This window comes from Pelophylax lessonae (assembly GCF_965119305.1).
Source record: "Pelophylax lessonae genome assembly, chromosome: 2".
NCBI lineage: Eukaryota > Metazoa > Chordata > Amphibia > Anura > Ranidae > Pelophylax > Pelophylax lessonae.
Window position 1 is genome coordinate 241,051,461 of NC_138769.1, and position 24,269 is coordinate 241,075,729.

The window sequence follows — 24,269 nt, forward strand, 5'->3', positions numbered from 1 at the left end:
CTATTTATTAGGTTGATATCACTCACATTTTTCATACGGTTGATTCACTTGTATCACCCATTCAATCTCATTCATATTTGAAGTTGTTTTAGCACTTATTTATACCCCCCATAGGGTTGGATCGCCGATTATTGTTGTTTTATCCACATACATCTTTCACCAGTCACATATATGATGCACGTGACACTTTATTAAGTTTTTATTTCACTTTGGAGACACATATTTATTTAATTCAACTTTATATCTCACATTGGAGACACATATTTATTTAATTCATTTTTAGCATCGTTGAACCACATATAGACCAATCAGCATATTCTGGCAGCGCCACAAACCTTCTTCTTATTCTTCAATCTTACGCTCAAGGCCGGCCAATGCCAAATCGTCCTTAGTGATGTATGCTGCAGCAGAAGCACTAGATGTGGCTACTATGCCTGACAACCGTAATGGCTCAGATTGGCTAGTCACCTCTGGTCCTTCAGGGGAGGTAAACACAGAGGAAGCATGACTAGGATCTTCAAGTCCTGTCAGGGCACCACAGTGCCCCTTCCAGCTGTGCCCCCACTCCTCTTTCGGGAGGACATTGCTCTTAGGCAAGACAAACTTGAGGTACTAACTTTAGTGTACTCAAGGCTTGTGCCAAGCTATACAGCTTATCACACACAGCATTGATTATCCCAAAGCAACAGAACCAGGCCGTGCATGTAAACATGCACCCACAGTGACTCACGCAACCCAGCTGCTGCTGCTCTGTGTCCCCTCCAGCCTCTGACAGAAGCTTACACCCTGGAAACACTTCCTTAAGAAATCACGCTGTTTGCGCTTGTACTGCGCATGCACGTTGTGCTACACAACGTCCACGTGAAAGTCAATCGTGTCATGACACACCCCTCCTGGCTTCATACGTACGTTTGTGCTTAAATGGCGAATAATCGCACAGACGATCCTTTGCCACAGATACGCCCCTGATGGCTTTGCATTGCCGGAGCTTTCCGAGGAGAGGAATGTGCGGGTGCTTTCTTGCTAAGGCGAAAATCTTTACTCCAAACAATATGGGATGGGAGCAGATAAGGCAAACAAAGTGCATTATGTCACAGCTGATATACAGTGCCTTGCGAAAGTATTCGGCCCCCTTGAACTTTTCGACCTTTTGCCACATTTCAGGATTAAAACATAAAGATATAAAACTGTAATTTTTTGTGAAGAATCATCAAGTGGGACACAATCATGAAGTGGAACAAAATTTATTGGATATTTCAAACTTTTTTAACAAATAAAAAACTGAAAAATTGGGCGTGCAAAATTATTCAGCCCCCTTAAGTTAATACTTTGTAGTGCCACCTTTTGCTGCGATTACAGCTGTAAGTCGCTTGGGGTATATCTCTATCAGTTTTGCACATTCCTCCTTGCAAAACAGCTCGAGCTCAGTGAGGTTGGATGGAGAGCGTTTGTGAACAGCAGTTTTCAGTTCTTTCCACAGATTCTCGATTGGATTCAGGTCTGGACTTTGACTTGGCCATTCTAACACCTCGATATGTTTATTTGTGAACCATTCCATTGTAGATTTTGCTTTATGTTTTGGTTTATGTGTTGGAAGACAAATCTCCATCCCAGTCTCAGGTCTTTTGCAGACTCCATCAGGTTTTCTTCCAGAATGGTCCTGTATTTGGCTCCATCCATCTTCCCATCAATTTTAACCATCTTCCCTGTCCCTGCTGAAGAAACGCAGGCCCAAACCATGATGCTGCCACCACCATCTTTGACAGTGGGGATGATGTTTTCTGGGTGATGAGCTGTGTTGCTTTTACGCCAAACATAACATTTTGCATTGTTGCCAAAAAGTTCTATTTTGGTTTCATCTGACCAGAGCACCTTCTTCCACATGTTTGGTGTGTCTCCCAGGTGGCTTGTGGCAAACTTTAAACGACACTTTTTATGGATATCTTTAAGAAATGGCTTTCTTCTTGCCACTCTTCCATAAAGGCCAGATTTGTGCAGTATACGACTGATTGTTGTCCTATGGACAGAGTCTCCCACCTCAGCTGCAGATCTCTGCAGTTCATCCTGAGTGATCATGGGCTTCTTGGCTGAATCTCTGATCAGTCTTCTCCTTGTATGAGCTGAAAGTTTAGAGGGACGGCCAGGTCTTCGTAGATTTGCAGTGGTCTGATACTCCCATTTCAATATTATCGCTTGCACAGTGCTCCTTGGGATGTTTAAAGCTTGGGAAATCTTTTTGTATCCAAATCCGGCTTTAAACTTCTCCACAACAGTATCTCGGACCTGCCTGGTGTGTTCCTTGTTCTTCATGATGCGCTTTAAACGGACCTCTGAGACTATCACAGTGCAGGTGCATTTATACAGAGACTTGATTACACACAGGTGGATTCTATTTATCATCATTAGTCATATAGGTCAACATTGGATCATTCAGAGATCCTCACTGAACTTCTGGAGAGAGTTTGCTGCACTGAAAGTAAAGGGGCTGAATAATTTTGCACGCCCAATTTTTCAGTTTTTTATTTAACAAAGTTTGAAATATCCAATAAATTTCGTTCCACTTCATGATTGTGTCCCACTTGTTGTTGATTCTTCACAAAAAAATACAGTTTTATATCTTTGTTTGAAGCCTGAAATGTGGCAAAAGGTCGCAAAGTTCAAGGGGGCCGAATACTTTTGCAAGGCACTGTACCTTATCGGTGATCAGCACAGGGTGAAAACAATATGCTTAAACAAACATAGTGTGCTTTAACATAGCTGATACACCCACTGTTTTGCACAGGTAGAGCAAAAAATGTTTAAATTAAACAAGGTGTGCTTTGATACAGCTAATACACCTATTGTCTCTTTATAGAGACCAACATGGCACACAGTATCTGTTATCTTTTAAAGGGAACAGTGCATAACAATATTTTTACAAATATTTTTAAAGTGGACTTACCAGTCCAGCTGCAGGATTCTGTCTTGTAACAAGAATTCAATCTTCACCTATTATGGTGAGTTTCTGTCACTTGCTGACCTTTATGGACTGGGTCCCCTTGTTTTTGAAGGGCCACTCCCTTGGACCTGTAGAGCACCCTGCTGGAGCACCTTTGGGGTTGGTTTTACCAAGGGTCCGAATCCCAGGGTCCAGTGCCTAAAAAGGACATTACAGGCAAAACTTCGGATCTCCTTTCCTGAGGCTCAGGTACCATCCTTTTAGTCTTTTGACTCTTTTGGATGAATCTTAATGCTTACTCCTTAGATTCAGAGATCTTTGATCGGGGATTGTAGCATAATCTTTCTTTCTTCGTTGAAAAAACATAAAAAATGTGGAGAGCTTCTCTCTACCGTGACCATCACCTTTAACACACTGGCGAAAACACCTGAGGTACTTCCTGTGTAGGAGGGGTTATATTAGCAACAAGGGTAGAGAAGGGAAGAGATAAATAGGCTGAAGAAATAGATTGTTTCCTAAAAACTCCAAGTATTTTGAGAGGAGATGGGGGCATCCACAACCACCACACAATATGGTACCAAAAATGCATCATGTTTACAATTCAGTAGTCACCATAGAATTATCTGAGTACCCATAAAAATAAAAATGAACATGTCTTAGTAAAAAAGATTAGTAGAAAACGTTGTAGCAACCATAAAGAAATAGTAACTGGATCAATGACTTAAAGGTCCGAAACTCAGTCTAGTGTGTCTGATAAGAAAAAAAAAGCCAAAATTAAAAAAATAAACTTCAATAGCATCAAAAATAGGCCCATGTGACTGTAGTATTCAGACATTAATTACACCGACTAAGCTGGGGAACATTGCGTTGACACAGCGGGACAGTGCCTGAAAGTGATATGATGTTCTCTATGAATGCCTGAGAAAATATTTAGGTATTCCCCCCAAGACGGGGAAAGAGAAATCCTAAAAATATACATCATTTTTAAATAGAGACCGTTCTGTTTATGATGAACTGCTTACTGTTATCATGGAAAAGATAAGAGCAGGAGTTCAGTCGCACTACTCAAAAAGACCACAAGATGTCCTCAGTATTCAAAAGATGAATAATGTTGAAGAGCTGATTAGCCTTAAAAAAATTTGAGCTGAAAAGAGTTGAAAAATATTCTGTAATATAAAAAAGGCACATAAAAATAAAAGTACAAAAGTCAATCAATCTCATGACTAAAGCCCCGTACACACGAGAAGAAATTCGGCCGGGAAATTTTGTCCGACCGATCTGCCGATTTTCGGCTTGTTAGTATGGTGCTTCCGACAACCGACTGCGACTTTTCGGCCAAAAAAATCCTGGTGTGCAGGCTATACAATCTTTGTCCTCCATCAAAACACATCCGATTTTCGTCTCATTAGTACAGATTTCGATGGGGAAAAATCTTATGAGCAAGACTAGGCATGCTCAGAGAGAAAGAACACATACAAAGCAATCCAACACATGACATCACTTCTGAAGTAGAATTCTGTCATACGGGAAAATTAGTGAGCAGTCTAGGCACATTTCAACCAACAAACACGCACTCTGGACAAAAGACGGACGACCGGTCGGCGGAAATTCGTTGCGTGTGTATGAGGCTTTACTCTTTACTCCCTTCTCTGAGAGGAGAAGTGGTGGTCCAGATAGTGGTAGGACGTGCAGTGGAAGGAGGACGAGGTAATGCCTCAGCTTCAAGCAATCCAAGCTGAATTAAAATGTCCTGTCCTTCTGGGATGTTAGTGGTGACACAAGTGGAGCTATTATGGGGTATGATTTAACCTAAATGGAAAACCCCAGCGTTATCTGATACACATTAATCCACCTAACTTGTCCCTATACAGTAGTGGGACCAGCACTTCTTATTCCGGGTCAAATGCATGCCTGGTCATTTCTCTGTGTTGCGTCACAAATGTGTGCTTACTTTATGAAACAAATGCATCTCTTCCAGCATTGTAAGTTCACTTAACTGCTTTTCCCTATGGCAGCACTAGACTAAGAGACCCAGGGATTGTGGATTATGTAGTTTATTCACAGAAAATGTAGATTTTTGGACTTCAGACAGAGGTCACTGCATTAACCTGTGCGACATGCTGCATGTCTCATGTTTCAAAGGAACAGAAATTTGTGACATGGGAATTCAATGATTTATTCTACTATAGACGATCCATTCAGGCCAACAAATAACTACATGATTTATGCACTTCTTATGGGGGAGTGAAAAACACAAAGTGCAGGTAGGAAGGTTTACAGTATAATACATTTAAAAACTATATAACTTTAGCATTATACAGTACAAAACTGACTTCAGCTAACTTGTGCAATCAGTTTGGGCACTGTTATGATGGGCCTCAAGATGGCGCCATATAGCTACTTATAAGTTACCTACTTTGAAAAGTTATTTTATTTTAACCTTTGATGTTGTTATAATGTATTTTCATATTATGTTGCAGATACATGTCAGTCTCATCATTCCAGATTTCAAATGTGAAAGCAAATTAGCACATTTTTCATCATTTGCAAGATTTTTTGGAGGTTGAGTTGAAAAAAGCAATCAAACAGATTGCACAAATTTTGTCATTGAAGTGTTTATGATTTATGAAGCATTGCATGAGTTTTTCCCTCTTTTTATTGTATGTCAAATTTAGGATCTAATAATATTGATACATAATTACAATTAGAATTTAGGTTGATCCTAAATAAAAGAAAAAGTAGCATTGTGTGCAAATTGAAAACAAATACTTCTTCCTCAGTGCAATAAGAACAGTCGAGTACTGTCTGTGATGCTTTTTTTATTTGCACTAAAATCCAAATTAACAGAACAAGCCCTCGGGGTATGTTCCCTTCTTCAAGGTTTAAGCAGTACTAATACACAAAGTTTTAGCTTAATGGTAATTAAGAAAATCTTTAAGGGGGGGAAAAAGCAAACATACCCAGCAATGGTAAATAGTGGTTTAATGAAAAAAAAAAAGATGAATGCATGTTGGTAGGGCAGTCTTTGAGTTTCTGATCGTTGTTGATAGATGTAGTACCTCTTATAAACCACTTACTGCACCTAAACAAATTGTATGTTGTTACTCCGTGAGAATTTGGATTGCAGATTGCATTTACAAGACTTTGGATACATTTCTGAATAACACAGGGACTTGACTTAATTGTGATGCAGTTATCTTGCATGTACTAAGATTAGTCATACATGGCAGGAACTTTGGGCAATTTCTGCTGAAATTTGAGCTATGGGTAGCCCTATTGGCATGACCCGACTTAACAAACTTCAAATAGCCAAGTGGAAAATTGTTGACCAAACAAAGCCTGCATCCAATCATATGCAGTCGCTTTTAAGGTATTCGGACAGCTGCTTGTGCTGCTGCTGTCTGAATACAACAGCCAACAGGGGAGATTCCTTCATTCACTTTAAGCGTTAATGGAGGAATAGAATGATTTCTCTTGTTTCATCTCCCATGTTCAGGGCTTGTAAAAAACTCGCAAATTAGCATACTTGTCAATGTGTTACAAACCTTGCAGTCTGTGAATGCATGTGTGTGTGTTTCCAAATGGAATCTAAATACAGTCACATCAGTCTGAATGTGCTAATTGTTTTTATTGATACACTGAAGTATGGCTTATGTTTGCTTTTCTGATAGATACTGTTGAAGTGTATTAGTGCTTGATTTGTGATTTTCTTGTCGTCTTTGCTGTACATTGTTGTTGGTAGGTAGGGATGAGGCTCAGGTTTTGGCATTTGCCTTTTCTATCTGAGACTGGTCATGCTATAAACTCACAGCAGCACACACAGGAGCCTTCCATCTTCTTCCTCCTCCCAGGCACAGAGCAGCCAGCTGTCTGCACCTGCTGCTAATGGGGTTGATTTACTAAAACTGGAGAGTGCAAAATCTCATGTAACTGTACATGGTAGCCAATCAGCTTCTAACATTAGCTTGTCCAATTCGGGCTCTTTCACACAGACGTTCCATATGTCCGTAAATCACCCCATCCGTTTGCGGGTGATTTACGGACATAATGAATTTCTATAGGATTGCGGATGTCAGCGGATGACCATACGTTTACATCGGGTTTTCATCCTTTCAGTTCTGTTCCGTTTTTTGGAACGGAACAGAACCCTATTTTTGTTCCGTTTAAAAAACGGAAAGGAAGCAAAATCGGATGTCAGCGGTGTCATCCATCCACTGACATCCGCAATGCCCATAGACATACATTATGTCCGTATATTATCCGCAAACAGATGGGATGATATGCGGACATACGGAGCGGATGACACAAGTGTCATCCGCTCCGTGTAAAAAAAAAAAAAAATGAACGGCCATGTGAAAGAGCCCTTAAGCGTTGACCATAAAATATGGAAGCTGATTGGTTTATATGCAGAGCTGCACCAGATTTAAAACCCTCCATATTTAGTAAATTGACCCCAATGTGTCCCAGCAGTGAGGAGTTTGGGGAATATTACAAAATTATTAGCTTTGTGAGATTACTTGTTTTCAGAAGATCTTGGCCATGTGCAGGCTTTCCCTAGTTCTGAATTTCAGGATGAGAACAATAGCTTGAGGACCATCGAGGGAGGAGACATGCAGGAAGCAGCAAGAAGCCAATGTTGTTCCAGCAGCTGTAGCCTACTGGTAAGGGGTCTTCAGCAATGAGGAGAGGTGGTTGATGATGCGATGATTTCAGAGGAGGACATTTCTATAGGAAGAGGCAGAAGAACAAAGAGCAAAGAGGGAGGCTTTTGTGCAAAGGAAGGAGTACTTTACAGAGGAGTGAAGGGAGCAGCTGTCTTAAACCATCTGACCCCACAGGTATAGGCCACGGCTGGTCCACAGAGCTCTTTAGTTTGGGTCTTTTTAACATACAGTAGCTACTGACAACACCATTGTGTTTTATACCCTCAGCCTGCAGGTTATCAACTATGGTAAAATTACCAGTGATTCGGGTACCACATGCATGAGGAGGCACAACAAAACTTGCTGGGAGCAACACCACAATGAGACAAGTTGGCAGCAAAAGGCCGACCGTCCTCCTTCCTCAATGCTCTACACATCCCTACTTCCCCAAGATTCTCCTGCTGTATCAGCTACAACATCTGCAGCCTCTAGTAACAGTAAAGGAAGTCTTACATGAGGTTTCAGAAAGATAGCATATGCCAGGTTGAGCATGGAAGAGTGACATCATGGTGTCATGCTGATTAGAATTATTGAGGGCTAATGAATCTCATTAGAGTCCTCCAAAACCCACCCTGCTTTAACCAAGCAGGTGTCACTTCTACAGCTGCTGCAGGATAGGAAAAAAATGTCCCCAGATCATCCCCTTGCTCAAGTGTCTTAATGCTAGGTTGGCAAAACTGTAAGATTGCAGTTGCTCCTGTTCCAGCTAATCAAATCCGCTTCCTTCTGCATGATTATTATACCAACATTTTTTTCCCTTTCGTTCATTGACAGACACAACTCCTGATCTTCTTAATCATTGAGTTATACTGCTCCCTACAGTAGTAGGATGCTATGCAGAAAAAAAATCTGGCTACGCCTATGGGCAGTCCCAGAGGGTATACTCCCTCTCTCTGCTATAGGTACTCAGGTTTTTTCTGCCTAGTCAGGAGTAAGGACCTAGTTCCTTGCTGGGATCTCTGGACCTGGCAATTTTTTTTTTTTCTCCTGTTTTTTTTATTTTTTATTTTTTCCTGTGAAATCTACAATCAACTGCCGGACTGGGCGACGGGCTGGATATTCTAGATCCAGTTGTCACCCCAGTCTGGCCAGCGAGCGCATGCAGACCTCAGCTAGGTCGGCTGCAACATAGCTCCACTGGACGGGGGCTGGCATGCGAAACAAATGCCTTGCGAGGTCGTATATGACCGGGTCTTGGCCCGAGCCGTAGCGTTATTCCTGGCCGACAACCCCCTATTTCTATGGCGAGGGATTCTGTCTGGAGCGGTGCCCGTCTGGTTCCTGGTATGGTGAGTAGCTGTCCCCTCTCTTCCCCTGGACATGACAGTGGAGCCCTGTGGGCGGCAATTTCAGCGGTGGGAGCTTCTCCTCATCCCCTGGTGCTGACTCCTGGATCTTTTCCCTTCCTGATCACCGCACGTGGAGTACAGATTATCCTGGTGGCTGCAGATGCCTGTTTTTGCTGGGTGGTGAGTCTGATGGGGTTCTCTCCCTCTCTGCTGAGGATCATGTTGTGCTTTGTGCCTGGTGACCTTTGAACTTTTTGACACCAAATGTAATTTTACATTCGTGTCACCAGAATCATGCCAAGATAGTCCAGAGTAGACTTATGAAAATTCAGAATCCAGCCGAACTCCCTCAGAATTCGTATGGTTGTATGGTTATTTTCCAGGTTTTCCACCACAGCAGTAGGAGACTCTGCTCGCAGAAGGTTGTCCAAGTAGCCCACCATGGTTTCTTGAGGTTTTTCCTTGCTTCTTCTCTGTGGCTTGGATCTTAACAGGGTTAAACAGAAATTGGCCTTGAGTACCATCAAGGGCCTGGTGTTGGCTTTGGCACTTTGGCGGTCTTCTTCCAACGACCCTTGGCCACACACTCTCTGATGCATACCATTTTTTAGGGTGTTTGACATTTGGCTCCTCCAGTGCAGTCTCTGTTGCCACCTTGATACCTCAATTTGGTGCATTCGGTCCTCCAGAAGCCTCTCTTTGAGAATCTTCGGGAGATTCCCTTGCTTGCGCTGTCTCAGAACGTGGATTTTTTGGTGGCTATCACCTCTGCACACAGGGTGTCGTAACTGGCGGAGTTATCCTGTCGTTCACATTACTTGGTGATTCACAGAGATAAGGTGGTTCTTTGCCCCTGTCCATTGTTCCTCCCAAAGGTTGTCTCTGATTTTTATTTGAATGAAGACATTGTGTTGCCTTCCCTGTGTCCCCGGCCAAAACATCCCAAGGAAATTGCCTTGTATGCCTTGGATGTTGTCCGGGCAATAAGGGTGTACCTAGCGGCTACGGAGTCTTTTAGGAAGTCAGACTCACTATTTGTGCTCACAGATGGGCCTCGGAAAGGGTTGTCCGCTTCCTCTGCGACCATTTCCAGATGGATCTGACAGACGGTTATTCAGGCCTATTCCATCAGGGGTAAGGTTTCTCCTTTCTCTGTCAAGGCGCACTGTACTTGGGCCCTCTCCATCATCAGGCTATAGTGACGCAGGTTTGCAAGGCAGCCACCTTGTCGTCGGTGCACACTTTCACAAAGTTCTATAAAGTAGATGTGTTGGCATCTGCGGATGCTTCTTTTGGTGGCAAGGTTTTGCAGGCTGCTGTTTAGAGGACCTGATCCTCTTTGAGGGTGTATTTTTTTTGTTTTCAGGTCGGCTCCAGTTGTTTTGGTTGAGCTCCTGTTGCCTGGTTGGCTACTGTTTAGCCTTGGGAATTTTTTTGCTGTTCCCACCCCTTATGTTTAAAACTGCTTTGGGACATCCCAATGATTATGAAGATCAGGAGCTGTGTCTGTCAATGAACGAAAGAGAAAATGGGATTTTTGACTTACCATAAAATCCATTTCTCTGAAGTTCTTTGATGGACACAGCACCCACCCCTCTGTGGAGTTGTAATTCTTCTGACACTGCTTGTAACAAAACTGAGTACCCTATTGCAGAGAAAGGGAGTATACCCCCAGGGACTGCCCAAAGGCGTAGCCAGATTCTTTTTCTGCCTAGTGTCCAACTCCTGTAAGGGGCAGTTTAACCCAATGGTTATGAAGATCAGGAGCTGTGTCCGTCAATGAGCTTCAGAGAAATGGATTTTACGGTAAGTCAAAAATCACATTTTTTTTTTTTCCTACCATACATGCCATACAATAATGTTAGCCCATTACTTTGATGGGTGGGTCTTAATAATAGTGTTGCACTGATACTGGTATTGGTGCTGATACAAGTACTCGTACAAATGCTCTGATACTAAAACTGATACCTTCAGGCTCGGATCGCATATCTGCGAGCTGGTTTGCAGTATGATTTCAAAGCCTGGTCCTATTTGATTTTGTTCCGTGGTTCAGGTGCGATTGCAATGTAAATTGTAGTGTATGAGATACAGGGCTCTTTTTCAAATCGTACTGCGGACGGCTCGCACATATGTGGGCAGGCTGTAAAAACTCACTGAAATGCACATGAAAACTGATGTGAAACTGATATCTGTGAAATCTGTGCCTTTTTCCATCAGTTTTGATCCATGTATGGTGTAAACGAGCCCTACAAAAACTGTCACATGACACTAAAAATAAGTATCAGTAATTGGTATCAGCGAGTACTCGAGAAAAATATCAGTACCCGTACTCGGTCTTAAAAAAACTGGTATTGTTGCATCCCTACTTAATAACCAATAGTAAGGTGCTTGAGGGGATCTGAGTGAGCAACCACAGAAGCAGATCAGTAGATGCAATATAGGAAACCCAGGGTTATTGGTGATTAGAGGTGGCATTTAGACACCTAAAAGAGTATGGGACTTTACACTTTTCTCTTTTATTTGTGCCACGAATGCTGCGCTAGTATAACAGCTCCTGAATAAAGTATGTATTTATATTTCATCACTAGAGGGAGCAACTCACAAAGAAAAAAAATGAGTGCAAGTAAATGTGCCTCAATCTTAATCCCGTTGACTTTGTTTTACTGCATCACGCTATTCTTGGTTTTGTGGAAAGCTGCATTGATTTGCTGTGGTGGAATAATTTAACTCTGCAAAAGTTTGTAAGGAAGTTTAAAATTTGGTCACTTTATTATGACAGTATGAGGGATGCCATTTCGTTCAAATGTTTAAGAGGATTATTAGGAGTTAAGATAATTGTAGAGAGAAAATATTGCATGCTTTCAATAAATCAGAAAATAAGCTTTTAGCCCTCATGTACACGGGGAATCTCTTTAGCCCCTCCGAATTCCTGGCAGAATAACGTGCGTCGGTGTGTTGCACATTCATTTTGATGCGTTTTAGGAAGAATTTTAGTTTATCCTGCCATTGGAATAATGGATCAAGTGCTAGATGCATCCAGTGTCATTTTTTTCAGCTCCTCTCCTGAATGCACCTTTGGTGGGTCCTCCCCCCCCCCCCCCCACCTGTAAACACCTTCTTCTAATACGCTTGATGCCAATCATGTTGTTTTTATCAGTAATTAGAGTTGACAGGAGGAAAAAGGTTAGCCTCAACGATTAAGCCTACTAGGGTGCAAAACACGTCTGAGGGACATCTGCAGGTTGAGAGCAGAGCTGAAGCCATCTTACATATAGTTAGTTTTGGTCACAGTTAGTCAGCCACCTGTGTGCGATTGGTTGCCATTTTTCTGTAGGAAAAAGGTTAGGTTATCTTTTAATGTAATAGGGGATGATTCCACAAGGCTAAATAAAGTTGCTGGTTAACCACTTCTGCTCCGGTTACCCCCTTAATGACCAGGCCATTTTTTGCGATACTGTGTTGCTTTACCTGACAATTGCGTGGTCGTGCAAAGCTGTACCTAAATAAAATTGATGTCTTTTTTTTCCCCCCACAAATTGGGCTTTCTTTTGGTGGTATTTGATCATCTCTGTGGTTTTTATTTTTTGCGCTATAAAAAAAAACACAATTTTGGGGAAAAAAAAACAACATTTTGTTTTTACTTTCTGCTATAAAACATTCCCAATAAATAAAAAAATAAAAAAATAAAATTCTTTCATAAATGTAGGCCAATATGTATTCTGCTACATATGTTTGGTAAAAAAATCCTAATCAGTGTATATTGATTGGTTTGTGCAAACGTTATCGTGTCTATAAACTATGGGATACATTTATGGACTTTTTATTTATTTTTTATTGTTTTTACTAGTAATGGCAGCGAGCAGCAATATTAAATGGGATTGTGGCAGTGGTTGTCTTGGAGGTGTGTTTGAGGTAGTTATCATGTTGGAATACTGCCCTGCGGCCTAGTTTCTGAAGGGAGGGGATCATGCTCTGCTTCAGTATGTCACAGTACATGCTGGCATTCATGGTTCCCTCAATGAACTGTAGCTCCTCAGTGCCGGCTGAACTCATGCAGCCCCAGACCATTACACTCCCACTATCATGCTTGACGGTAGGCAAGACACACTTGTCTTTATACTTCCCACCTGGTTGCTGCCACACACACTTGACACCATCTGAACAAAATAAGTCTATATTGGTCTCATCAGACCACAGGACATGGTTCCAGTAATCCATGTCCTTAGTCTGCTTATCTTCAGCAAACTGTTTGTGGGCTTTCTTATACATCATCTTTAGAAGAGGCTTCCTTTTGGGATGACAGCTATGCAGACCAATTTGATGCAGTGTGCGGCGCATGGTCTGAGCACTGACAGGCTGCCCCCCCCCCCCCACTCCTTTAACCTCTGCAGCAATGCTGGCAGCACTTGTATGTCTATTTCCCAAAGACATCCTCTGGATATGACGCTGAGCATGTGCACTCAACTTCTTTGATCGACCATAATGAGGCCTGTTCTGAGTGGATCCTGTCCTGTTAAACCGCTGTATGGTCTTGGCCACCGTGCTGCAGCTCAGTTTCAGGGTCTGGGCAATCTTCTTATAACCTAGGCCATCTTTATGTAGAAAAACAATTCTTTTTTTCAGATCTTCAGAGAGCTCTTTGCCATGAGGTGCCATGTTGAACTTCCAGGGACCAGTATGAGCGAGTGAGAGCGATAACACCAAATTTAACACACCTGCTCCCCATTCACACCTGAGACATTGTAACACTAACAAGTCACCTGACATCGAGGAGGGAAAATGGCTAATTGGGCCCAGTTTAAACATATTCACTTAGGGGTTTACTCATTTTTGTTGCCAGCGATTTAGACATTAATGGCTGTGTGTTGAGTTATTTTGAGGGGACAGCAAATGTACACTGTTATACAAGCTGTACACTCACTCCTTTACATTGTAGCAAAGTGTAATTTCTTCAGTGTTGTCACTGACATAAGACATAATAAAACATTTGCAAAAAATGTGAGGGGTGTACTCACTTTTATGAGATGCTGTATACGTGCATTTTTTGCACTTATAAGCACTTTATCGATATCAGTGTGGGAGCACTGTATTTATTAAAAGGATTATTTTGAATATTTTTGTAGCACGTGAACAGCGCAACACTATTTCTAGGTGTATTTGTTTTTGTATTGGGATGTGCAAAACAGTGAGTGCAGCTGTTAAATAATCACTTATTAGGGAATCACACAGTGCACAATATTTTCTTTTTGTACAACTTACAGGAGCAACATGTAAAAAAAATGCTCACCTGTAGGTGGCAGATCACCCCTGCGACTAGCCTGTCAAATGTGCACCCCCGGGGGGGATGTACCCTCGGTGGTGCTGGTGGATTCCTTAACTTCTTAGATCATCACAGGAACCATGGGCAGGGATGGATGATGTCAGCATGAAGCTCAGAAGCGGTTGGCATGGCACCAGTTGGGAGCATGCATGCTCCTTTATCAGGCCATGGGGGAGGCCCAGGTCTGTGGTGGTATATATATGCAGCTGTGCCACAAAGGAACGCTGGTTGTCCGCAGCGGTGATCTGGCACCTACAGATAAGTGTTTTTTTACATCTTACTCCTGTAAGTGGCCAATTTGTTGATTCTTAGTAAAAGTTCTTCCATACTACATTTAGTAGGCGCTGCTTCCTCTTTTTTTTCTTTTTATTCTTATCTAAACATTCTGATAATTATGTGCAGAGCTACCTTAACCTTGCCATAGATGGGTAGAATGAAAGTTATTGGGAAAAGAAGGTTCTAAGAAAGTTTGTCTGTTTTTCTAATCACTCATGTTCAATTGCAGTGATGAGAGAATTCAAAAGAGCAGGTTGGGAAATGTTTTTATAACAAATTTCTAACAGTGTATGTCAGGGGTAGGCAACCTTTGAGAGGTGATGATCTACCATAATCGGGGTGCCTTGCACTTTTTTTTTTTGATAACTATCAAGCCCCCAAAGTTTGGTAGTGGATAGGGCAGTGTGCAGAGGTCAGTAGACTGTAGGGCAGTGTGCAGAGGTCAGTAGACTGTAGGGCAGTGTACAGAGGTCAGTAGACTGTAGGCAGTCTACAGAGGTCTGTAGTAGGCAGGGCAGTGTATAGAGGTCAGTAAGACATAGGGCAGTTAACAGAGATCACTAGGGCAGATGACAGGGGTGAACAGGAGAGAGACTAGGCAGAGAACAGGGCGTTTTCAAGGCAAAAGATAAGGGGGGTCAGCAAGGCAGTGTAAATGAAGGGGGGGGGGGGTCAGCAGGGAACAATACAGAGGGGTCAGAAGGATTTGGTACAGGAGGGTCAGGAAGGCACAGTACAGAGGGGTCAGAAGGGCCTGGTACAGATGGGTCTGGAGGGCACAGCCTTGGGAGGTCTGGAGGGCACTGTACAATGGGTCAGGAAGGCACAGTACAGGGGGGTCTGGAGGGCAGGGTAGGGGGTTCTGGAAGACCAGCACGGTGGGTCTGGTAGGCACAGAGCAGGGGGGTCTGGAGAGTAAAGCAGAGGGGATCTGGAGGGGACAGCACATGGGGGTCTGGAATGCGCATGATACAGGGGGGGGGGGGGGTTGGAGGGCAGGGGGTCTGGAGGGCACAGTACTGGAGGGTCGGGAGGGCTACTGTGACACAGCTACCTGCTGTGGTGCTCTGATCCCTGCCAGTCCTCCTCTCTAGTCACATGATGTCACCCACTTGAAAGAACTGGATAGGAGGGCCGGCAGTGATTAGCGCTTTGGACTCAGGGCTGCAAGAGCCCGAACTAGCGGAAAGCGAATCTGCACATGAAAGGGACGTGCTGCGGGGAATGCCTCTGCCTAGAACTGGCTATGTTTCCTGGCTTGAGAACTCAGGAGGCAAGATGACTTGGCTCATTCCTTTTCTCTCTGTGCAGCTCTGCCAATCGATTGGGGGGGGGGGGGGTGGGGGCACTTGCGGGTCAGCAGGAACACAATGGTAATCCACATGTCACCTGCCCATGGTCGGCACGTAGATCACAATCGACGGGTAGCTGACCCTAGTATATGTGGTTTTTGTTGGTAAAATCTATTCATTCCAAAATCAAATGTTAAATGCAAACAAAATCTTTCAAACGACAAACAAATGTTCTGAGAATTTTTATACAAATCTTCCTAAGAATTTTCGTTTGAAATCCTATCCATCTATGACTAGCTTTATGTATTATCATAAGATATAATATTATAGTGAATATAAGATATTTATAGTGAATGGACATTGCTAATTGTGTACAGTATATTCACAAAGTAGTTGTAGTTTTGAGAAGTAGAAGTAGAAAAATCTGTTTTTGAATAGATTTATTCTTCTAATCTTTCAAATGATTACATTTTATTAACATTTCTCAGCTTTCCAACCATATCCATTTTAAACATAATAACTATTTTGAATATGCTTTTATCTTAACAAATTATAAAAAAAAAGGTTATTATGAATATTATAAGTTCGACAACCCCCAAAATATCAGCGTTTCACTAGTTTAGCCAGCTCAGAGTTCAGAGCATTCCTCTGCCCCTTTCTTAGTAGTCCAGATTACTAGATCTGACTTGGCAATACCAAAATGAAACATGGGTAACTTGTTCTGTTTCTGTAGATGTGCTCTTATTTTATCTGCTTAGTTAGCATGGCAACTTTATTTTTATTATGTAACTTATTGTCTAGACATGAAATGATGTAAGAACTTTGTTTCCAGACTAAGTGTAATGTTGGGTTACTAAAATGGATCTTGCATTTTAGTAATGAATACAAGTCAAAGAAATACCACTTCACTTTTCTACTAAAGTGGGGCTGCTGGCACACAACATTCTTACATTTCTTGTGTAGCAGTGTATTCTGGAACAGCCATATTGGTGTAGCTTTAGACTGCATAGAGAGTTAATTAAAATGTTCTCTTCAGATCGCAACCCTTATGATCTCATGGGGCATAAAATTCTCTAAAATACTAGATGAAACATATAGTATGAACATACAGTAAAACTATGGGTGGGTCAGGGGATTGCTAACCTAATACACAGATAAATAATAGTAATAAAAGTTGAAATTGAGAGCATGCTGTGGGTGGAGCAGGCCCTAATTTCCAAAACCTAAGGGCTTATGTACAGTTCATGCACACAGGCATATTGGGGCATATAACTGAAATAAATATGCTGTATTTCGGTACCCAGGATCCACAGTTGTTGGCTATAGCTGCCTGTAAAAATGAATTACAGGATATTGATGTATGCAGGTATATGCAGCTCCAAGGATGTACAGATGTACACATTTATGCGCAGAGCTGCGAATACTATCAAACAACCGTATCCTGTAAATTGTTTGTTCAGGTGGCTTTACACAACACCCATGACTCCCAGATGCAGAAATACAGATGTATTTTATGTTGTATGCCCCAATATGCCTATGTGCATGAGCCGTAAGATAATGTTTTTACTTGTTTTCTTTTTATTACACTGATCAGCTATAATATTGTGACCATCTACCATACTTTGCTGAGGCACGGAGTCCACTAGATCTCTGAAGGTATGTTGTCATCAGTAGCCGATCCTTTAAACCCTATAAGTTGCGAGGTGGGGCCTCCATGGATCTGATTTGTTTTTCCAGCACATCCTACAGAAGCTAATTTGAATTGAGATCTGGAGAATATTGAGACCAAGTCAACATCTCAAACGTGTTGTTTTCCTAAAACCATTTTTGAATTAGTCAGACCACACCACCTTCTTCCACTGCTCTGTGGTCCCGTTCTGATGCTGACATGCCCAATGTAGGTGCTTTTGGCTTGTGAACATGGATCAGTATGGACACCCATGACCGGTCTGCGTCTACACTGCACCATACACAAAAAACTGCAATGCACTATGTGTTATGAACACCATTTTTTCAGGCCCAGCATTAACTTTTTTTTACCAATTTGAGCTACAGTAACTCTTCTAATGGATCATACTACATGGGCCAGCCTTTGCTCTCCACATGCATCAATGAGCCTTGGCCACCGGTGCCCTTGCTGCTGGTTTTCCTTCCTTGGACCCCTTTTGGTAGGTCCTGACCACTTCAGACTGGGAACATCCCACCAGATTTGCAGTTTGGGAGATGCTTTGACCCAGTCTTCTGCCATTACAATTGTCTCTCATCAGAGTCACTCAAATATTTACGCATGTCCATTTTTTTTCTGCTTGCGACACATCAATTTCAGAGACAACATGTTCTCCTGCTGCCTAATATAATCCACCCACTTTCACATCGGGCCGATTTGGCATGTCAAGTCACATACAAATCAGAGCCTATTGCCGGCAATGGCACCGTCAGAATCGGTAGTAATAAAAAAAAAAAATAAAGGCACTACTTTTGGCGACTTCAGGGGCGATTTCAATAGACATCTGTGCATGAACCCACACAGATGTCTCTAAAATCGCCCCTGAAGTTGGACTGAAATGCAGGTTTGAACTCGCATGATTTCAAACCTGCATTCAGTGTAAACCTAGGCTCGGATACCATTGTAACAAGATAATCAGTGTTATTAACTTTACCTGTCAGCGGTCATAATGTTCTAACTGATCGGTGTAAATAAATCTACATTCAGTTGAGCTGATAGGGGAACCAGAAATAAAAATTGTTAACTGTAATGTGAATTTGTTTACCTTTTTTTTATATTTTAGATATTTGAGTGGTGTTACTTCCGGAAATACGGGACATCTTTCATTGAGCAAGTGTCTGTAAACCATTTACGCCCACTGATGGGAGGAATCGATCCAGGAGCCTCTGCAGATGGTTTCTTTTCCAGCACTACAGGCAGCGAAACCAGCAGGCAAGCTTTGTCAGGTGACTGATAGTGACTGGAAATAACACAAGCATTTCCAAAATGAATACATACTGCAGATGAACGGAACAGTTAGTGACAGGATCATGTGGCATCACTGAATGGGCTGAAAATCCTCAGCAACACACACTGACTGGACCTAAAAAAGCAGAAGTTCCACAGTCTAGTTTCCATTTGACTGACTCAGTTAGGGTCACGGGTGTTAGATGAACTGTAGTGACTCAATGTAATGCTTAGTGAGTACACATCATGTCTCTGTTCTTCTAGACACCTCGGAATTTGCAATTACGTTATGTGGCATACAATACTTAATTCTATATTTTCACTGTAAATTCCTTGTATCGGAATAATGCTTTTAAAAACCTTAATAACATGTACACATGATCATTTTTTCAATTGGGGACCTTTTTGCTTTTTTATTTAAATCAGTAATTTAAGAAAGTGCAGCTGTAAAACTGTACAAATGTAATCACTAAAAAGTGAAGGCTTTCTTCTTATCGTTCATTAGGGGACACCATAAGACTGATGTAGTGTATGCCTTACCAGTCATCCTATGCCCCAAGTGAGCTCTCTCAGACTAGGATTTAGTAGGGGGGCTTAGCTTGACTCGTAGGGCCCATCTGTTATTTTTGTCCTTCTTTCTCTTCTGTGAACTGTGAGAATTTTACAGTGATTAAAAAAAAAAAAAAGCTTTTTTTAGAGTTTCTTTCTTTATTTGTACTATGTTTTGGCTGTCTGACCAGCCTGGTGTCATCCACTGAACTGGAGAAGACTAGACAGAGTAGTAATGTAAAATCCTTTAATATGAATAACTTATGAACTGACAATTTTAGAAGTTTTCAGACCCGGCACTCTTGAATTCTTTACATTGAAGTCTTTGAAAAAAACAAAGCATTTCATTGTACATCTGAACTGCAATGGAGTTTTTTTTTTTTTTACAATAATAAAAGCCTGCTTTGGGAAGCATTCTGCAAAAATTTACTCATTGACTGATAGCTATCCGAGAAAAGGTTTTGATAAACTCTTTATTATATTAACACTGGCAGTTGCTCTTTCTTCCACCAGTACTCATGCTTTGCCAATTTGTTCCCAACTTTTTTTTGCCTTAAGCGTTACATTAGTCACTGCACCGTGCTCAGCCTTCTGCAGTAGTGGGAGATACCTGTGTTTTTCGAAGATAGAGAAAATGATCAGAGATAATATTTAGGACACTGGGAGAGGGGCTATATTTATTAAACAAGATATACATTGCTTTCCTCTGGTATTGAATTTTTAGTTATGGCCGTAACCATAAGCATCAAGCATTCCCTGTAACAGCAGAACACAACACTATGGAAAGTATAAGTATTGCCGCTCCTAATTGTGCGTTGCGTGCCATATAGTGAAGCACATGAAAAGCATGCTTCTTCATGGTCACTTAACGTGTTCGTTTTGCGGTTACGTGAGGCACTGCATGCATTGGTCTTTATTCTTACAGTAGAGAAGTTATTAATTATAACTTTGTGAATTGGGACATTTAAACTTGCTTTTTAGTTAATTCCAATCTAAATTTAGTAGGAGTCGGAGTCGGTACTCCAGGTACCCAAAGTTTCCTCCGACTCCTACTCCTCGACTCCGACTCCACAGCACTGATCATGCTTGCCAGACTTGGGAGGGAAATTTAAAGATTTTATCTGCCAAAAAGATTAATTCACAATTTACACGTATGATGGTGCCAAATAACCACCTAAGGACCAAGTATATGTCTGACACATATTGTTTACAAATCAGTATTTTTTGCTAGAAAACTAGAACCCCCCCCAAAAAATTATTACATATATATTTTTTGTCACGTGGTATTTGCACAGCGGTCTTTCAAACGCAATTTTTTTGGAAAAAATACATTTCACTGCATTAAAAAAAAAAAAAAAAATAACTAAACAGTAACTAGACAGCCCAATTTTTTTGTATATTGGGAAAGATGATGTTACACCGAGTAAATTGATACCTAACGTGTCATGGTTTAAAGTTGTGCACACAAAGGTGACAAACTATGGTACTTAAAAATCTCCATAGGCGATGCTTTCAAATTTTTTACCGGTTACCAGTTTAGAGTTACAGAGGAGGTCTTTTTCTGGAATTATTGCTCCCACTCTGGCGATCGCAGAAATACCTCACATGTGTGATTTGAACATTGTTTTCATTTGCGGGCGCAACTTATGTATGTGTTTTCTCTTGTGTGCGAGCTCATGGGGACGGAGGCGCTTTTGTTTTTGTTTTTTCTATTTATTTATTTTTAATATTAAAAAAAAAAAAAAAAAATCTGATTACTTTTATTGCTGTCACAAGGAATGTAAAAATCCATTGTGACAGTAATAGGCAGTGACAGGTACTCTTTATGGAGCGATCGGGGGTCTAAAAGACCCCAAACCCCTCCTCTGCACTTCAAAGTATTCAAAATGCCGAAATCTGCATTTTTGAATACTGTACTGACATTTTTTTAAATCGGCGCCATTGGCAGCCAAGTAAACTGGAAGTGACGTCATCCTGGCATCCTGGCATCATCCTGGTACAACCACTTTTGCAAGCCGATGTACAGGTACGTCGGTTTGCGGGAAGTGGATAATGTTAAAATTCTACTTATACTGTAGGTACAGAAAATAGGCATACATATTCTGTATAATTATTTGAGTGTCGTTAAGGGAAGGTTTAGTGTTTTCAACTATATTTCAGATATATATTTATAGTATAAGAAATCCACTTGATCTAAAGCCAAAACTTTTTTTTTTATTTTGGATAGAGCAGCTAAGGGTTAAAACCAATGCTATGTTTTCTTTTATGCCAACTGTTACTCATTAGAGAGGGTTCTTTTAACTTCCAGTTCTGTAGACTCAACAGCAAGTGAGGGGATAGATTTTCAATAAAAGAGAAATCCCCCTTGGACAGTTGCCCCCCTTGGAAAATTTCCTCTCTGCTTCTTTTCTGGTGACAATTTAAAATGTTGGATTTGCCCTTGTTTATATTCCCAGTAGCATGGGTGATTAGGATTGAAGGGTGAATCTTCCCAATGGGGACACAGGCTACAACAAAAACCTGACTAGTCTAACTCCTTACCACTCTATCCAAATCTTAAAAAATGAAGTTTCACTTCCGTTTATTGACAGACACAGCTTCTGATCTTCTTAACAATTGGGTTATACTGCCCCCTACAGGAGTAGGACACTAGGCAGAAAAAAAGTCTGGCTATGCCTATGGGCAGTCCCAGGGGATATACTTCCTCTCTCTGCTATAGGTGCTCAGTTTTTTCCTGCCTAGTCAGGAGTAAGGACCTAGTTCCTTGCTGGGATCTGTGTTCCTGGCAATTTTTTTCTTTTTAGATGGAATTTTTTCTTCTGTTTTTTTTCTTGTGAGATCTACAATCAACTGTCCGACTGGGCGACAGGCTGGATAATCTTGATCCAGTGGTCACCCCAGTCTGGCCAGCGCGCGCAGACCTCAGCCCTGCGCTAGGTCGACCACCACATAGCCCCCCAGGACGGGGCTTGCCTGCGAGTTAAATGCCTCGCGAGGTTGAATACTACCCGATCTCGGCCCGAGTCGCAGCGTTCCTTCAAGCCGACAGCCCCCCATTTAGATGACAAGGGGTTCTGTCTGGAGCGGTGCCCACCTGGTTCCTGGTATCTTGAGTAGCTGTCCACCCTGGAGGGTTTTGGGGTGGGCGTGGGCCCCTCCTTGGAACAGTCCGCCACCCAGGTTCCCTTACTTCCCGTCAGGCACCCCCTTTCATCTGTCCCCCCTATCCTACCCCCCTCTACTTATGCTGGGGCTGTGTGGGTGTTTTGGTCCATCTTCTGGGGTAGGGGCAGAGTGCTATGCTTGCGATAGGGATGGGGGGGGGATGCACCAACGGTGACCGGATGATCGGCTGTGCCAGGGCCCCCTGTCCTGCCTGGGCCTGTCCTTGAGGCTTAGTGATCCCTCCTGGGTCCCTGGGAGCCTCGTGGTGCCCGGGGGGGGGGGGCGCCATTTTGTTGTACCATGTGTGCTCAATGCACGGCGGCCATGTTTTTTTAGTCCGGTGGCCATTTTGCTGACTCCTAGATCATTTCACTTTCTGATCGCTGCACGCGGAGTGTAGATTATCCTAGTGGCTGCGGGTGCCTGTTTCTGGTGGGGTTGTCTCCCTTTCTGCTAAGGATCGCTTGATGCTTTGTGCCTGGCAACCGGGTGGTGCTGCCAGTGCAGTGGAGGTTGTCCCTTTGCAGTGTTTTATACATTTTGTTGGGTCCCCTGGTTATTCATGAAGTCTTTGGAGCACATCTTCCCACCTGATCCTCTCTCTCAGGCTGCGTGGCCCTCCGGGTCCCAACCATCCATCGATGCACTGACGATTTTCTAGGTGATACCCCTATGAGGAGTCCCTTCTTAAGAAGTGGACTGTTCCCCGGTGGTGGACCCTCTGGTTTCCAGATTGAACAAGGCAACCATGATTGCGGTTAAAGAGTCCTTGGCCTTTAAGGATCTGGCTGACAGGAAGGTGGAGGCTGTGTCCAGCAATATGTACACTCTGGCTGGGTCGGCACTGAGGCTGGTATTCACTATTGTCCTGGTGTCACAAACTAACTAAGCTTTTACGCTGTGACCTGGAGGGTGAACAGCTTTCCCATGCCTTTGCTGAGCTAGCAGACCTGCTGGTCCAGGGGCTGGAGTTTATCTGTGATGCCTCTTTGGCTTTGGCTCCTCTAGTAGCTTGGCTCTTAAAGTTCTCACAGGAGGAAAGAGTACCTTTCTTCCGCAGGCTACTAGGGGCAAAGACTCTTATCATAGACGTGGGACCTCCCTCTCATAAGTTTTTTTGTCCCTTAGGGGTGACTGACAAGGGCTCGAAGCATTTCAGGGCCTCCTCTGGAGGATCCAAACGAACCTGGTCTGGCAAGCAGAGAGCGGGCTTCTTCAGACCCGCGGACAAGGCCCCTTCAGCATGAAGGTGCGTCCCCACCCGTATCGGAGGTGGGGGGACGTCTTCGCTGGTTTCCGGACCCATGGACTTCCCTGGTACAAGACAAACGGGTCCACAAAGTTATTCAGTCCGCTACAAGGTCGAGTTTGGCTCTTGTCCCCTGGCAAGGTTCTTTCCTTCCAACTTGCACTTGTCCCCAGACCGCTTACAGGGTCTGTTTGGGGCGGTACAAGGCCTGTTACTTCAAGGGGTGATTGTCTCGGTTCCGACTTCGGAACATTTTCAGGGTTTTTACTCAAACCTGTTTACAGTTCCAAGGAAGGAAGGTAAGGTGCGTGCCATCCTGGACCTCAAGGCGCTGAACTGCTTTGTGAGGGTGCAGACGTTCAGGATGTAGTTCATTCGCACGGTGGTGGTATCCCTGCATCAGAGGAATTTTCTTGCCCTTATCAACATCAAGGATGCTTACCTTCACATTCCAATATGTGCCAGTCACCAGCGCTTCCTCCGCTTTGGCGTGGGAGAGGAGCATGATCAGTTTGTGGCATTACCCTTTGGTATC

At 42.7% G+C, this 24,269-nt stretch overlaps 1 protein-coding gene across 5 annotated transcripts in view; it reads left to right on the forward strand.

Annotated features, from left to right (window-relative positions):
* The window catches only part of ST7L (suppression of tumorigenicity 7 like), a 270,999-nt gene that overhangs the window by 51,278 nt on the left and 195,452 nt on the right, over positions 1–24,269 (forward strand). For all 5 annotated transcript variants that reach the window (XM_082248423.1, XM_082248425.1, XM_082248424.1 and 2 more), the window contains exon 3: positions 18,608–18,770. In XM_082248423.1, the coding sequence (XP_082104549.1) occupies positions 18,608–18,770 (163 nt within the window). The remainder of the gene's footprint in view (positions 1–18,607; positions 18,771–24,269) is intronic.